Raw genomic sequence first — 15,096 nt, forward strand, 5'->3', positions numbered from 1 at the left:
TTATTTCAGTGAAGTCTCCGTATTTCTAAATTTCAAATTTGAATTGCAAGTGAAATTCCATCAAATATATTTTGGAAGGAAAAGTACATCACCTCACATCACAGGGCTCTCCACACACCTTGAAGAATTTAGTCAGTTTAGGTCTTCCCCTTCTCCACATTAAGATATAATAACAACAATTTAATCATATGGAGTCTTTAATACTGTAAAACATTCAAAGGTAATCTGCAGGAGAGTTGTCATTCAGCGCATTGGGTCTGCTCTGCCATTCCATCATTGTTGATTTATTAACCCTCTCAGCCCAGTTCTCTAGCCTTCCTCCTTAACATCTGATGCCCTGACTAATCAACCTCCACTGTAAATATACTCAATGACTTGGCCCCCACAACCATCTGTGAAAATGGCTGAACAAATTCCTCTTCATCTCTTTTCTAAAGGGATGCCTTTGTATTCTGAGACCGTGCCACCTGGTCCTAGACTCACCAACGTAAGAAACATTCTCTCCATATCCACTCTATCTAGGCTTTTTAGGTTTCAGTAAGATCCCTCCCTCATTCTTCTATACTCCAGTGAGTACAGGCACAGCACCAAGAAATGATGGAAGCTGGAAGTTAAAGTGACTCAGTAGTGACGTGTAACAGAGCATATCCTGTTCTGGTCTCCATTCACCTCCAAAGCTGAACTGCTAGACATTAGGTTAGTTAAAGTTCATAGTCTCTCAAATAGCTAAAGAGAGAGAGGAGAGGAACATCCTAGGATTGAGAAATGGAGTATTAGTAATTCAGCACTTTCAAAGAAAGGCTAGCTTAAATGAAGAAAATTTAAGAACAAGAACTTCAAGTTTGAAGCAAATATTCTGAAGTGGACAAATACATTACTAATCACAAAACACAAGATATTGCTTTGTCATAAGAACCCACATGTAAATATCCAGAACATCCATCTTACCTTGTAATTAAAACACCATAATCATAATGAACAATCCCGTTTTCTGGCATGGTGTTTCCATCTTTTTGGTGAGAAAGAATGGATTTCTGCTGTTTGCAGAAACTGTCCAAGGACTTGTCTGCATGATGATTTATCTCCAAGATTTGGCTGATCTTTACATCATGATTGTTATGAAAAACATCTCTTGAAATGTTCCAATTGCAATTTTGAAGGATAGAAACAAACTGTGCTACACTTGTATGAAACTTATGCACAAATATTAATAACACAGTTTTTCAGTCATTTGAATCTCAATGTTGTTTGAATGTTACTTGAATACTAATAGCTTCAGGCCATTATGGTTGATGCCACATTCTAAAATTAAACACAGTAAACTCCTCAATAGCTATAATCATCCCAGAAATGGGATTTGCAATTAAATGAGGTCTTGCAACAACTTTAAAAATTTACTTCTCTATCTACTGGTCTACCAGATGCTAACTAAAGCTTACGTATATAGATATTTTTGTCTTTTTAAAATGTTTTAAATTGTCAACGAATTTGAATAATTTATTAAAATTGTGTTACCTTGTAAGAGAAATGACAAGATATAGAATATGCATATTACAATCATTTGTTTACCTTTAAAATAATTACTGCAATGTGGAGGAAATTTACCATGAACAGTTAATGTTGGAAACAATATCTCTCCTAATGCCAACTAATAAACTGTAGATTAGAATAACTACACATTTTGTCACAGAGTCATAAAGTTTGACAGGGTGGAAACAGGTCCTTCAGCCCAAATCATCCATGCTGGTCAAGTTGTCTACCTGCACTAGTGTCAATTATCTGTATTTGTCCCATAGCCCTCTGAATGGCTCCAGTCCATGTACCTATCTAAATGTCTTTTAAACATTATACTTATACCTGTCTCTACAATTTCCTCTGCAGCTCGTGTCCACTACACTGAAAAAGTTGCCCTGGGTTCCTTTTAAATCTTACTTCTCCCACATTAATATGTGCTCTATGTCCTTCATGATTTCTACACATATGTATTTCTTAATGAAAAGTCCATAGCAATAAAATTTCACATACAATCGATAGATGTCATCCTCTCCAATTAAAGGTCAACAGACACATAATTTTTTAAACAAACATCAAGACAGAATCTTTTGTCATCAAGACTATCCATAAATGCTTTCAAAATAACCTTTGTTTCATACTTTTAATACTTAAACATCAGCATTTTTTTCTTCTGAGTTGCATGTCTTGATTTTCATACACAAATTTTAAAAGAGGCAATGTTTATCATGTTGCCATGATGAAAAGGATCTTGGCAAGCAGCATGGAACTTTATCAGTGAGATGCATTTTTGTCAAACATCTAAGTCCATTCTTTTCTTTGCAATACAGATTATATTAACATGGCTCTGAAGAACAGAAACCATCGAATGCCCTTTATCATGGAGGGAGTCGAAGAATCTCCCTGATTTTTTTTCCACAGACTGAAGTACGTCAAGAAAAATCTGTAACTGGATTGTAATGACGTCTTTAGCTAATAAGAAAAGAAGCTGGGAAGATCATGTGACCAATTGGCCAGGCTTTACAATTGATTCTGTTGATTCTTGTGCAGACTGTTGTCATGGACTTGTGGCTGATAATCTAAAACCAAGTATGGAAAGCAATGAAATCTCAAAACCAGATGAGGAAGGATTTTCCAGTATATCTTTACCAGAATGTTATCATAATTCCGATCTGTTTGGACTTAAATCAAAGCAACTGTGTGGCCATAGAGAAGAAGTGGATGAAAATGATAATCATGAGAGTGAGGAATACATCCTCTCATTAGAAGCAAGCACAGAGACTCTAGTTCACGTATCTGATGAAAGTGCAGACCTCAGTTGTGAGGATGATAATGGTGCAGGAGAAGGAAAGACCCTAGGGTCCGAACAAATTCCAGATGAGATTTCCCCATTTGAAGAGATCAACCAAGTGACCAAGAATACATCTGAGAATTTTGGAATAGATATTGATCCCAATTATGATTCAGTTCCTGAGGAAGACACAAAGTGTGATGCGAAAGCAAACGAGTCTGAACACCTGGAACCTTTAGAACTATTAGATCAGGGGAATTTACCAAAAAGAGATCTGGGTAAGGATTTTGATGCAATTATTCCAGGAGAAGAGCTTGTCCACACTGCAGTGATTGCACAGCAGCGAAGGAAACATGAAGTGTTGAAAGACGAATATGATGGGGAGGAATCTAAAACTACAGATGAAATATCGGTTCATTCATGCCATGTCACTGATGATGACAACCAAGCAACAGAGGATATCCCTGTGAATTGTATTGTTGAATCACAGTCAGGCTCGAGGGAAATTTTGGATCAATCCTTTCTGGAGCAAATTAGTCTAAATGCTGGACAAGCTCAGAATGGTTCCGATATTGGGAATATTAGCACAAATATTTCAAAGCAAATTCCTCAAATATTAAATTCACAGGAAAATACAAATAATTATAATTCTGTGGATTACCCCATAAAACTTCGAAAGAGAAAGGTAAGAAATTAACTTCTAATTTATTTTGGTTCATTGACTATTATTTAAAATATTTTTTGTATTTAGATCTTCAACTATCTTTGTTGCCTTGTTTGTAGAATGGTTGCATCAGATAAAGTAAAATAAGATTTGAGTTAATGTGAACAATGTAACTGTCTGTTCAAGATTAAAGACAGCAATGTATTTAAACACATTGGTACTAATTTAAAGTTTGGGTGTTTGGGAAACACTGCAGTATTCCATTAGTTGCTACAATCCATTTTCTATAGGATCAATTGCTATGGTAAGGAAAGTTAATCTTTGGCCTATTGAATGGCATTTTATGCTAAAGTTAAAGTTACCCTTATTGTGAAAATGAGACTGGAATCAGTCTCTGCACCAGTCTTGTCCCATCTGTGATAAAACTGGGACTCTAATTATATCACATGCAATATATGAAAAGTGAACTAGCTAAGGAAGTCAAATTTAAGAACCCTGTTTGGTACTTTAATTCATTTGCCCTGTGTCAGACTTTGATGCAGTCATGATTCTGTCACTTAGAGTATTAGTCAACAAAAAGAATAACACTGCATCACAAGGAGAGGAAGCAGCAAAGATCATTACCAAAGATAAAGTAATCACCTAACTATTAATGAGCTGCTGCGCTTTAACAGCATTTTTTCATTCAGACATCCTGCATTTGCAGTTTTTTTTAAAGCATGTAATTAAGAACTTTACCCCTTTTTGAGAACTTACAACCTAAATACCTAGGTCAGTATGTGCCTTTGTGATGGTACTAGGGTTGCTGTTCATGAAGTTCTGAACTCAGTGAAGACCTTAAGCCCTATCAGATATCAATAACAATGAGTACCTTCACTAAAGGGAGGTTATACTGTAACGACACAATCTTCAAGACCAGTTCATTTCCTTGTTAATTCTCTATGGTGAATTTAGATCCCTCGCTGTCCACAACACCTCCAATCTTAGTGTCATCAGCTAACTTGCTGATCCAATTTACCACATTATCATCTAGATCATTGATATAGACAACAGACAACAATGGTCCCAGCACAGATCCCTGAGGCACACCACTAGTCACAGGCCTCCAGTCTGAGAAGCAATCATCCACTACCACTCTCTGTCTTCTCCCACACAGCCAATTTTGAATCCAATTTACAACCTCTCCATGGATACCTAGTGTCTGAACCTTCTGAACTAACCTCCCATGTGGGACCTTGTCAAAGGCCTTACTAAAGTCCATGTAGACAGCATCCACAGCCTTTCCCTCATCTACTTTCTTGGTAACCTCCTCAAAAAATTCTACAAGATTTGATAAACATGATCTACCATGCACAAAGCCATGCTGACTATCCTTAATCAGCCCTTGGCTGTCCAAATACTTGTATATCCGATCTCTCAGAACACCTTCCAATAATTTACCTACTACTGATGTCAGGCTCACCGGCCTGTAATTACCTGGTTTACTTTTGGAGCCTTTTTTAAACAATGGGAAAAAAAGAGCTACCCTCCAATCCTCTGGTACTGCTCCCGTGGCTAAGGGCATTTTAAATATTTCTGCCAGGGCCCCTGCAATTTCTACACTAGTCTCTCTCAAGGTCTGAGGAAATATCATGTCAGGCCCGGGGGATTTATCTACCTTTATTTGCTGCAAGGCAGCAAGCACCGCCTCCTCTTTAATCCCTATATGTTCCATGACACTACTGCTTGTTTCCCTTCCTTCCATATACGCTATGCCAGTTTCCTGAGTAAATACTGATGCAAAAAAACTGTTTAAGATCTCCCCCATCTCGTGAGGCTCCACACATAGATGACCACTCTAATTAAAATACCATGAATTTTAATTAGAAATATAAGGAAGTAGTGCAAACAGAGAGCAAAAACAAAGTAGGTAGTGTTCATGAGTTCATTGTCCGTTCAGAAATCTGATGTCGGAGGCGAAGAAGCCTAGCCTAACATGTTGAGTGTGTGCCTTTGGGCTCCTGCTTCACCTCCTTGATTATAGTGATGAGAAGAGGGCCTGTCCTAGGTGTTGGTGTCCTTATTGATGGATGCCACCTTTTTCCTGTCATCAACTTTTGAATTTGTCCTTGATGGTGGGAAGGCTAGTTCCCATGAAGGAGAAGGGATCACAAGCCACTGGGGTGGTGGCAGTTCTGCAGAGCTGGAGTGGGGGTGTGAAGGGCCCTATCGTTGCTGTTGGTTTCATTGTTACATACAAGGTCAACACCTTTTGTTTGAAATAGCTAACATGAGAGTGCACAGTTTTAAGGTGCTTGGAAGTAGGTACAGAGGAGATGTCAAGGGTAAGTCTTTTACCCAGAGAGTGGTGAGTGCGTGGAATGGGCTGCCGGCGACGGTGGTGGAGGTGGATACAATAAGGTCTTTTAAGAGACTGCTGGACAGGTACATGAAGCTTAAAAAAACAGAGGGCTATGGGTAACTCTAGGTAATTTCTAAAGTAAGTACATGTTCGGCACAGCTTTGTGGGCAGAAAGGCCTGTATTGTGCTGTAGGTTTTCTATGTTTCTATGTTTCATTACAATTTTCCATAAACATGTGATGACACATCAATATCTGTATTGTAAGTGCATGTTAGTCCATCTTTAGGATTTTCTTCGTCCCATATATTTTTTGCCATTTTTTGATGCAAATTTGGATAATTATCTTTGTCACCATTAATTCATCAGGTCAGCTGGTAACGTCTTTCACAAAGCTCAAGATAATTAATTTCCTTTACAGGACTGTTAGCATTGCTTTCAATGCGGTGCATGATTTTATTCAGGTTTTCTGGAAGCAGTTCTTGTAATCAAATTACTGATTGTATATTGCTGTCTTTTTTGCCTAAGGATTAGTAATCTCACATTATAGTTATAGAAAAATATATTCATTTACTTGATTTCACAATATAATATACATAGAAAGTGAAACATTTCAAAAGATAACATGTCTCTATATGTGTAGTGAGGTAAGGAAAGGTACAGTTCTCCTGTTAAGGATTCTGTCTGTATTTTTCATCCTGAATGCCCAGAAAATGTCAGAACATAGAGGCTGGTTAGGTCCCTCCCATGGGAGTGCACACCCATTGGTATGGTTTAGTTTAACATCTGACTCCATCCATACTGTCTTCATAAGTTTCTTCTCATTTTCATGATTCTAGACTCTGGGTGTAATTCTTCTGACCTTCCCCCTTTGTTGCAGATTGGAATTGACAGGGAAAAGTTGACACATATACCCAACTTTTTTTTTGTTTTCCCAGAAAACTTTAACTGATCAAGGGCTACCAATCTGTTCTGTCAGACCATGGGATTTATCAAACAAATATACAAATTGTTTTTGTAGCATTAAGTATGAAGCCCCTTTTACTGGACATCTCTGGAAATATGGCTCATTAGCCCCTTGCTCACAGCCACTAGATTCCACGGTGAGAAACCCACCTTTCTCAGGCTTCATACGTCTGGGGTGTATATAACTTCGGTCCTGTCAAATCCGTGAGGTTGGGATGTCTCGCCCTTCCACACCCTGGTTTGTGTGAATGTTGTGTGATTTACTGGCCCCGACAATTGCACTTTGGCAAGAAATAACAGATCATACACTGCATACAATTAGTCAGAAGTATATTGAAGAATGTTAACTTAAGCGAACAGTTATTAAACGAACAGGAAGACAAAAACAAAAAGGGCCCTTTATACTTGAACTCACATGTGCATGGTGGAGCTCAAATCTTGAACTTGTCTGTAACTCACGCTGGACCGTCAGTCTGCAGGAAAGCACACATCACCTTCTGAAGGTCACTCAAAATCCATCTTGAACAAATACACGGCAGTATTGCTTCTTCCTCCTTGAAGCTACCCATCTGCACAAAGCACCTTGTGCAAAAGAGATAGCATCCTCCATCCTCTTCCCTCCTGTCTTCTCCCAGCTCCTGCTAACAAAGACCTCTCGGCCTACCATTCTCAAGAACTTTCTCCCAATTCTATCATCCTGATTAGCTGACACCATATTCATAAATTGAACAACAAAGCCTGTTATCTCAGCTCAAACCCAAACAAGCTGAAAGCAGAACAGCCTGCACCTATAGACCTGCTAAAATGAAATACCCACAACATAGTAGTAAAAATCTTAACCAGGGTGTTACAATTATAAGACAAATAGCAGTACTGGTAGGCTTAGTGGTTCTACTTGTAGCATTGTAAGAGTACCACATATGCAATATATGTCTTTACCCAAACAGTAAGCAAACCATATTCAAATAGTTTTACCTTGCACCAAAATAACTTTATAGACCTTGGAGGGCCTAGGATTATATCACTGTTTCCAAAGAAATCGCAAAAGAAAAGGTAAAATATTATCAGGATTATAGCATTTGCCAAGAGCAGCTGTCTTCCTCCACCTGGTAAAACCTTTAACATAATCCGCAAGATATAGTGAGAGAGATTGATTCGAACATAAAAATTAAAGGTGTAAACCATGTTAGTATAATGCCATCATTAGCAGTGAATAACATATTTACAAAGTACATTATATATAAAGTCTTAAGTACTAAATAGATTTATAGATTTTATACGTTACCCATGTGTTCAAAAGTAAATATGTAATTTCCAAATAGATACTGCAAGTGAAAAATAATGTTCATTGATTCATCTTTCCATGGGATTGTGTTATTAGACAATTAATAATGACAGACACATCCCAGCCCCCATCAAGATGAGGAGACAAACATTCTTGCCTGCATCAATGTTGGTGATCAGGACTAGGAAAAGGAGAGGAGTAAGGACAACATGATTAGTGTGGTCCCTGCTTTTCATTCTTCCAGGGTTAAGGATGAAACAGAGGAATAGGTAAAAGATGAGTTCAGGACAGGGTATAACAAAGCAGACAGAAGAGAGATAATCCATGGTGATGCAGGTCAGGTATTGGAGTTAGCGGAATCTTAGGAGTGGAACCACGTAAATAAGGGAGAAGCCACCAAACTTCCATCCTTGCAGGCTTCAAGGTCTCAACAGGAAGAGTACTATGAAAGCAAAAATTCCAGTGGCTAGGGAAATTTTCCATTGGTAAACTAGGGGAAAAAAATCTTTAATCCAATTTAAAGTAACGCCAATCCACCTGGAAACTGTATTCGCTACTGCGGAAACTAAATTTGTAACAGCTAGAAAGGTCTTGGCTATTGTTTCAGCTAGAACTTTAAGCCAGTCAGAGCCTTAGTATGGGTCTGCAAAGGAAACTTGTGAAAGGAGGCGCCTTGCACATCTAACTGTGTCAGTTCGGTTATTGTCACAACGTATTGACAAATATTCTTTTGATTTGGTGGAGTTTCTTCTAGCCATTCTTGACGAATATCAAGTCCTTCTGGAACATTCTTTGTTGCATGAATCTTAAATTATCCCTTAAAACTGGTCTTGTGTTTCTGTCTTGAGATACACAATATAAATTAACTAATCAGATAACTCCAAACAATACGCACAAAATGCTGGAGGAACTCAGCAGGCCAGGCAGCATCTTTAAAAAATACGTTTCAGGCTGAAAGCCTTCAGCAGGAGTGCAGAAAAAAAGATGAGAAGTAGATTTAAAAGATGGGGGGAGGGGAGGGAGAAGCACAAGGTGATAGGTGAAACCTAGAGGGGGAGTGGTGATGTAAAGAGCTGAGAAGTTGATTGGTGAGAGAAATACAGGGCGGGGGGGGTGGAATCTAATAGGAGAGGACAGAAGGCCATGGAAGAAGAAAAAAGGGGGAAGAGCACCAGAGAGAGGTAATGGGCAGGTAAAGAGATAAGGTGAGAGAGGGAGAAGGGGATGGGTATAGGTGAAGTGGGGGGGGGGGGACATTATCAGAAGTTCAAGAAATTGATGTTCGTGCCATCAGGTTGGAGGATACCTAAACGGAGTATAAAGTGTTGTTCCTCCAACCTGAGTGTGGCTTCATTGCGACAGCAGAGAAGGCCATGGATAGACAAATCGGAATGGGAATGGTAAGTAGAACTAGAAAGCGTGGTCAGTGGGAGATCCCGCTTTTTCTGGCAGATGGAGTGTAGGTGCTTGGTGAAGCGGTCTCCCAATCTGCATTGAGTCTCACCGATATACAAGAAACCACACCAGGAGCACCGGACACAATATATGATCCCAACAGATGCACAGGGAACTGGAAGGACAGTTTGAACCCCTGAATGGTAGTGAGGGAGGAGGTGTAGGGGCACATGTAGCACTTGCTCTGCTTGCAAGGGTAAGTGCTAAGAGGGAGATCAGGGGGAGGGACAAGTGGACAAGGGAGTTGGGTAGGAAGCGATTCTTGTGGAAAGCAGTAAGTGGGAGGGTGGGTGGTAGAGGAAAAGAGGTGCTTGGTGGCGGGATCCTGTTGGAAATGGCGGAAGTTCTGAAGAACTATGTGCTGGACACAGAGGCTGGTGGGGTGGTAGTTGAGGACAAGAGGAACCCTATCCCTGGTAGGGTGGTGGGGGGACGGGGTGAGGGCAGACGCGGGTGGAATGAAAGAGATGCAGTTCAGGGCCGCATTGATGGTGGAGGAAAAGACGCCCCTTCCTTTATTCTGAAATGAAAAGCCTCATCCAGAGAGCAGATGTGGCAGAGACGGAGGAATTGAGAAAAGGGAATGGTGTTTTTACAAGTAACAGGGTGGGAAGAGGTACAGTCCATTTATCTGTGAGAGTCAGTGGGTTTAAAATAGACATGGTAGTTAAGATGTCTCCAGAGATAGAGAAAAAGGAGAGAGGTGTCGGAAATAGACCAGGTAAATTTGAGGGCAGGGTGGAAGTTTGAGGCAAAGTTGATGAAGTCGACCAGATCGGCGTGGGTGCAGGAAACAGCACTAATACAGTCATCGATGTAGCATAGGAAACGTTGGGGAATGCTACCAGTGTAGGCTTGGAACATAGACTGTTCCATGTAGCTGATAAAAAGGCAGTCATAGCTGGGGCTCATGCGAGTGCCCATTGCTGCACTGGAAGTGGGAGGAGACAAAGGAGAAATTATTAAGAGTGAGGACAAGTTCTGTTAGACAGAGGAGAGTGGTGGTGGAGGGGAACTGGAAAGATGGAGAGCTTTGAAGCCTTCCTGGTGGGGGGTGGAGGTGTATAGGGACTGGACATGCATACTGAAAGTAAGATGATAGGGGCCAGAGAGCTTGAAATCATTGAAAGATCCAGAGTGTGTGAAGTGTCACAGATGTAGGTAGAAAGAGACTGAACTAGGGGAGATAAAACAGACTCGAGGTATGCAGATATGAGTTGAATGGGGCAGGAACTACCTGAATGGGCCTACCAGGTTTGTGGATCTAGGGTAGGAGGTAGAAATGCTAGGTGCAGGACACGGAAACTATGAACTTGGTGGTGGTGGATGGGAGATCCCCAGAGCTAATAAGATCCAAGATAACTCCAAGAGTCATTTCTTTTATAAAACATTTAAAAGTGGGTGATCCTCTAATACTAATATGTCATCAGAAATTTCTACCTTCCGAGTAAACCAAAGGATCAATCACATCAGTGTTATTATGAGAGTGAGCACTGTCAAGGTATGAGTCAACCGGCAGTTTTACTTTATTTTTTTTAAACACCATAAAAATTGTTCAGGGCCAAATTTTTTTTCACCTTTTGATAATAAAACCGTGCAACTAAATACACAGCAATAATTGAAGGCTTGTTTGTGTATGTAACATTGTTTTTTTGGGGAGTAAATGTTATCAGTGTAACCCTAAAATTTAGCATTATCAATTGGTCTCCAACAGTGAAATCTGTCACAGGTTTGTTCTCCTGAGCATCATTTCTTCATGGAGTTTGAGTTTTTCTTACTTTTTCAACAACATATTTTGGGTGTATTATCCCTCAGCAATATATCTATGAGTTCTTCTTCAAGTGAACTGGAAATTTTACATATTTTAGATATTAACATGTGGTCTATCTATTCAGTACATCTCATAACCCTCCCAACCTCTTCCAGTCAGGGTGTAGGGGTTCTGAGGTAGATCTATACACTGGTCTTACATAAGGGTTCCACTAATTCTGGGAGTATAAATCCTGTTGGGTTAGATCTGATGTTATCTATGGAGATTGTCTTACTTAAAGTTTTGTTTCCCTGCCCAGTCTTGACTACAACAGTCTTATCGCTGATAACATTGGTAACGAGACAAGAAGGATCCATCTAGGATGGAAACTAGGGTTACAATTAGTTTTATGGAAACTCTTTTCTTGGACCCTGTCTCTTTTATGTGGTATTCAAACTTTCTTATCAGGCTCTTTTGCTTTCTCTTGAAGTCCCATAAACTCTTTCAATTTCTTGAGGAGAGTTGTATCAGGTGTAGACGATTGTTGGCCTGAGTTAGCGATAAGGGGTGTATTTAGGTGGACACTGGCATTAAGAAATAAGGTGTACTCCTAATTTCACAATTAACACTTTGTTTTGCCAAGCTCTTTAATCTCTCAATTCCTTTGCTCCACCCTGCCGCTGGATTGTAGGCAGAATAGAGAGATGGACTCCACATCTATGCCTGTTTCTTCAGATATGGCTTGAAAGCCTTTACCTATGAAGAAAAACCTTCAGTTAGTATGAATGCAGGTGAGGGAGCCAGCATATGGGAATTTGGAGTTTTGGAGTGCTGAGACAGTTGTGGCCTTACTATGAGAAGTCGTTGCAACTTACCACCACATTTTTCCCTTATGAAGATCAATTATCACAAGGATATACTTGTTAGGTTTCCGATAAGGTGGGTTGCCTTGGGAATGCCAGAAATGGGCCTATATGATCAATTTGTCACATCTGCATTGGTGCAGTTGGTTTTGCTTGTGTATGGCAGGTTATCCTGTAACTGTTCCTTTATTATAGGCCAGATGTTCTTTACTATTTACAACAAATTGCTTACAAGTACTCAACATGTAAGGCCACCAGTATAACATGGCTAATTTTGCATGGATGGCTTATCCACCACCATGATTGCATTTAAATCTTTGGTGGGTTTCTTGAATCAGTGCTTCCTGCTTGTGGACAGGAAGTATTTGCTTCTTGTCTTTTTTAAGGCTGCATACCCAAGCCTTACCTTCACTATATTTGTACTGTGTTGGAAATCCTTTGGAATTGGGTTTAGTTGTATCTAAGAGAATTCTTAGAACATCAACCTGGTCATTTTTATTTGTTACTTAGTTACTACCAAAAACCCTGGCCTCTCTTACCATAGGAAGGTCCAGTCCAACAGTTTATTGCCAAAGCTGTATAGGTGGCTTGCAGTATATCCTGGGATGTGTAATACCTGTACTAATGGCCCAGTCAATAGTAATCCATAAATATTTTTCCATATGGACAAATGTGGAAGTAATTTACCTCTGTGAGTTCTCTAGCCAGTCAATCAATTTGTTTCTACCACATTCCTAACATAATTAGAGCCAGTATATATCAAGACAGGTTCTGTTGTATTTATTTGTTTTAGATATAATCCTAAGACTTTAGTCTCTGCAAGTTGAGCTGCATGATTCTCTGAAGGTTGCACTTGCAATTCACGTGATTCAAATTCAGTTTCCGACAAAAATTCTACTTTTATAATCAGGAGCAGGGATTATAAATGAGTAGATCCATCTTTCTGGATTTCCATTACTGATCCTTAACAATACCATATTTTAGAATAGTGCTCGAATGGATGTTGTTCTATATTGGGTTGTGGAGATGGTTCTGCAACTTCCATGACAGGTAAGGATTGCAAGTCATAGCTCTCAGGAACGTATTCCCATTTTGAGATATTGTCTCGTGAAAGTGCTTGCCATTTCCCATATCCAGTTATGGTAGCTCTCCATTCATTTGTTGGTAATTTTCCATCATTTTTCAAAGCTGCAAACCCTGTTTGTATAATAATCGGTTTGTCCCCTTGCAGTGATCTTACAAGTGTGTGCAATACCATAACAAGACATTGTTCTAAAGCAGTACATTGGGATGAAATTATATGAGGCATCGTGCATGGGGGATGTGTTTCTTCTCCCTCATTATAGCAGATCTCTACAGTGGTTTTTGGAGGAACACAAAATTGTATAGCAAGAGATTTTATTAGGTTTCTCGTCTGCAAGTCTATTGCTTGCTGAACTGCATTCATCTATTTCTCTAGTGTCTCATAATTTTCTGGGGTAAAAACTAAGGGCTTTTCATTTTTCAGGGTACATCTGTCATATTATGGTTTTGACAATTGTGCATAGTCAAGTATGAAAGCTCTAGCATAATTCAATGGGTCTCGGGTTGATTGCAAGACATTTGGGGTCTTTGGCTATCCTACTCGAGTAACTTTTTGTCTAAATTCTGAGATTAAACCACATTCCTAATTAATAATTATTATGCCTAGGAAACTTACAAGAAGAGAGATAAACCACTCGGCCTCTGCTCTGTCATTCAATATGATCATGACTGACCTTGGTTGGCCTCAACTCCTCTTCTGTGCTAGTTCCTGATAACCCTCAATTTCTTCATCTTTTAACTATTTAATCTATCTCCCCTTTAAAACTATCTAATTATCTAATCTCCACCACCTTTTGGGGCAGAGAATTCCACAGTTTCACTGCCATCAGAGAAGAATTAGTAGTTTTAAATGACCATCCTCTTACTTTGTAGATATATCCTCCCTTTCATAAAATTCATATTCATGAAAACATCTCAACATCCATTCTATCAAGCCTCCTTAGGGTCTAATATGTTTAAATAAAGCCACCCCTCAATCCTCTAATCTTCAAGGAATATAACTCGAAAGTGACAAGTCTCTCTTGGTAGGACTCTCTCTTGGTCTTCTCATCCCAGGAATTAGCCTGGTGAACCTTCTTTTTTCTGTATCCAATGGCACTACATTCATTTTTAGATAAAGGGACCAAAACCACTGACGGTAATTCCAAGCAAGGTCTCAACAACACATTGTACAACTGCATCAAAACTTTTTTTTTTGAAAAAAGAGATTTTAAACACAAATCTCTTTGCAATGAAGACCAAAATGCCATTTGGCTTGTTATCAAATTGTTGGAGCTGCCTTCTAACAGCTTGTGATTCATGCACTAAAACATTGAGATCCCTGTGAACTCAACTCACTTAACCTGAATGGTGGTGATCCTCTTGAAGTTCTAGTTGCACATAAATGACTGTATCACCAGCCTCTATGAGAAATCCTTATCCTTCCTCCGTGATCAATAGGTTAATTTAAAGTTCCTTTCTTCAGCCTGCCCCTCAAATAACTCCAAAAATCATAAATTAAGTTTTGTTGTTCTTATTCACAAAGTGATTTCAAAAATGTGTCCAGCTCATTGTTAATATACAAAACAAATACATGCAAAGACCAGACCGATGAGTTTTCTCCATTTCAGTCCTTTGACGAATTACTGCAAGTCATTAAGAAATTTGAAGCATAAACTGCATTTGGGAAATATTGATTTTCCATAATCTTTTGGAAGTAGTTAAAAATCTTTGAGCTGAAAGCCAGCCTGACTCACAATATCAGTTCATCACTATGGTGAGCTTCTCTTGTGCAGGCAGGTTAGTGGGCCTTCAGGGAGGGTCTCTAATAGCCGTTTTTAAAACTTTTTTAGTTTCCTGTTCTTTACTCACTTACAATGGAACTCATATACAAACGTTATGAGCAAAT

The 15,096-nt window shown here is 39.3% G+C and overlaps 1 protein-coding gene across 7 annotated transcripts in view; it reads left to right on the plus strand.

Annotated features, from left to right (window-relative positions):
* The window catches only part of dlc1 (DLC1 Rho GTPase activating protein), a 515,219-nt gene that overhangs the window by 21,765 nt on the left and 478,358 nt on the right, over positions 1–15,096 (plus strand). For 5 of the 7 annotated variants that reach the window (XM_072252658.1, XM_072252661.1, XM_072252657.1 and 2 more), the window contains one exon: positions 2,343–3,488. In XM_072252658.1, the coding sequence (XP_072108759.1) occupies positions 2,472–3,488 (1,017 nt within the window). In that variant the 5' untranslated portion in view covers positions 2,343–2,471. Of the gene's footprint in view, positions 1–2,342; positions 3,489–15,096 lie in introns of those variants that run through there. The other 2 variants (XM_072252663.1, XM_072252662.1) reach the window with 2 other exon arrangements.

Source organism: Mobula birostris, chromosome 3 (genome assembly GCF_030028105.1).
Source record: "Mobula birostris isolate sMobBir1 chromosome 3, sMobBir1.hap1, whole genome shotgun sequence".
Taxonomy (NCBI): domain Eukaryota; kingdom Metazoa; phylum Chordata; class Chondrichthyes; order Myliobatiformes; family Myliobatidae; genus Mobula; species Mobula birostris.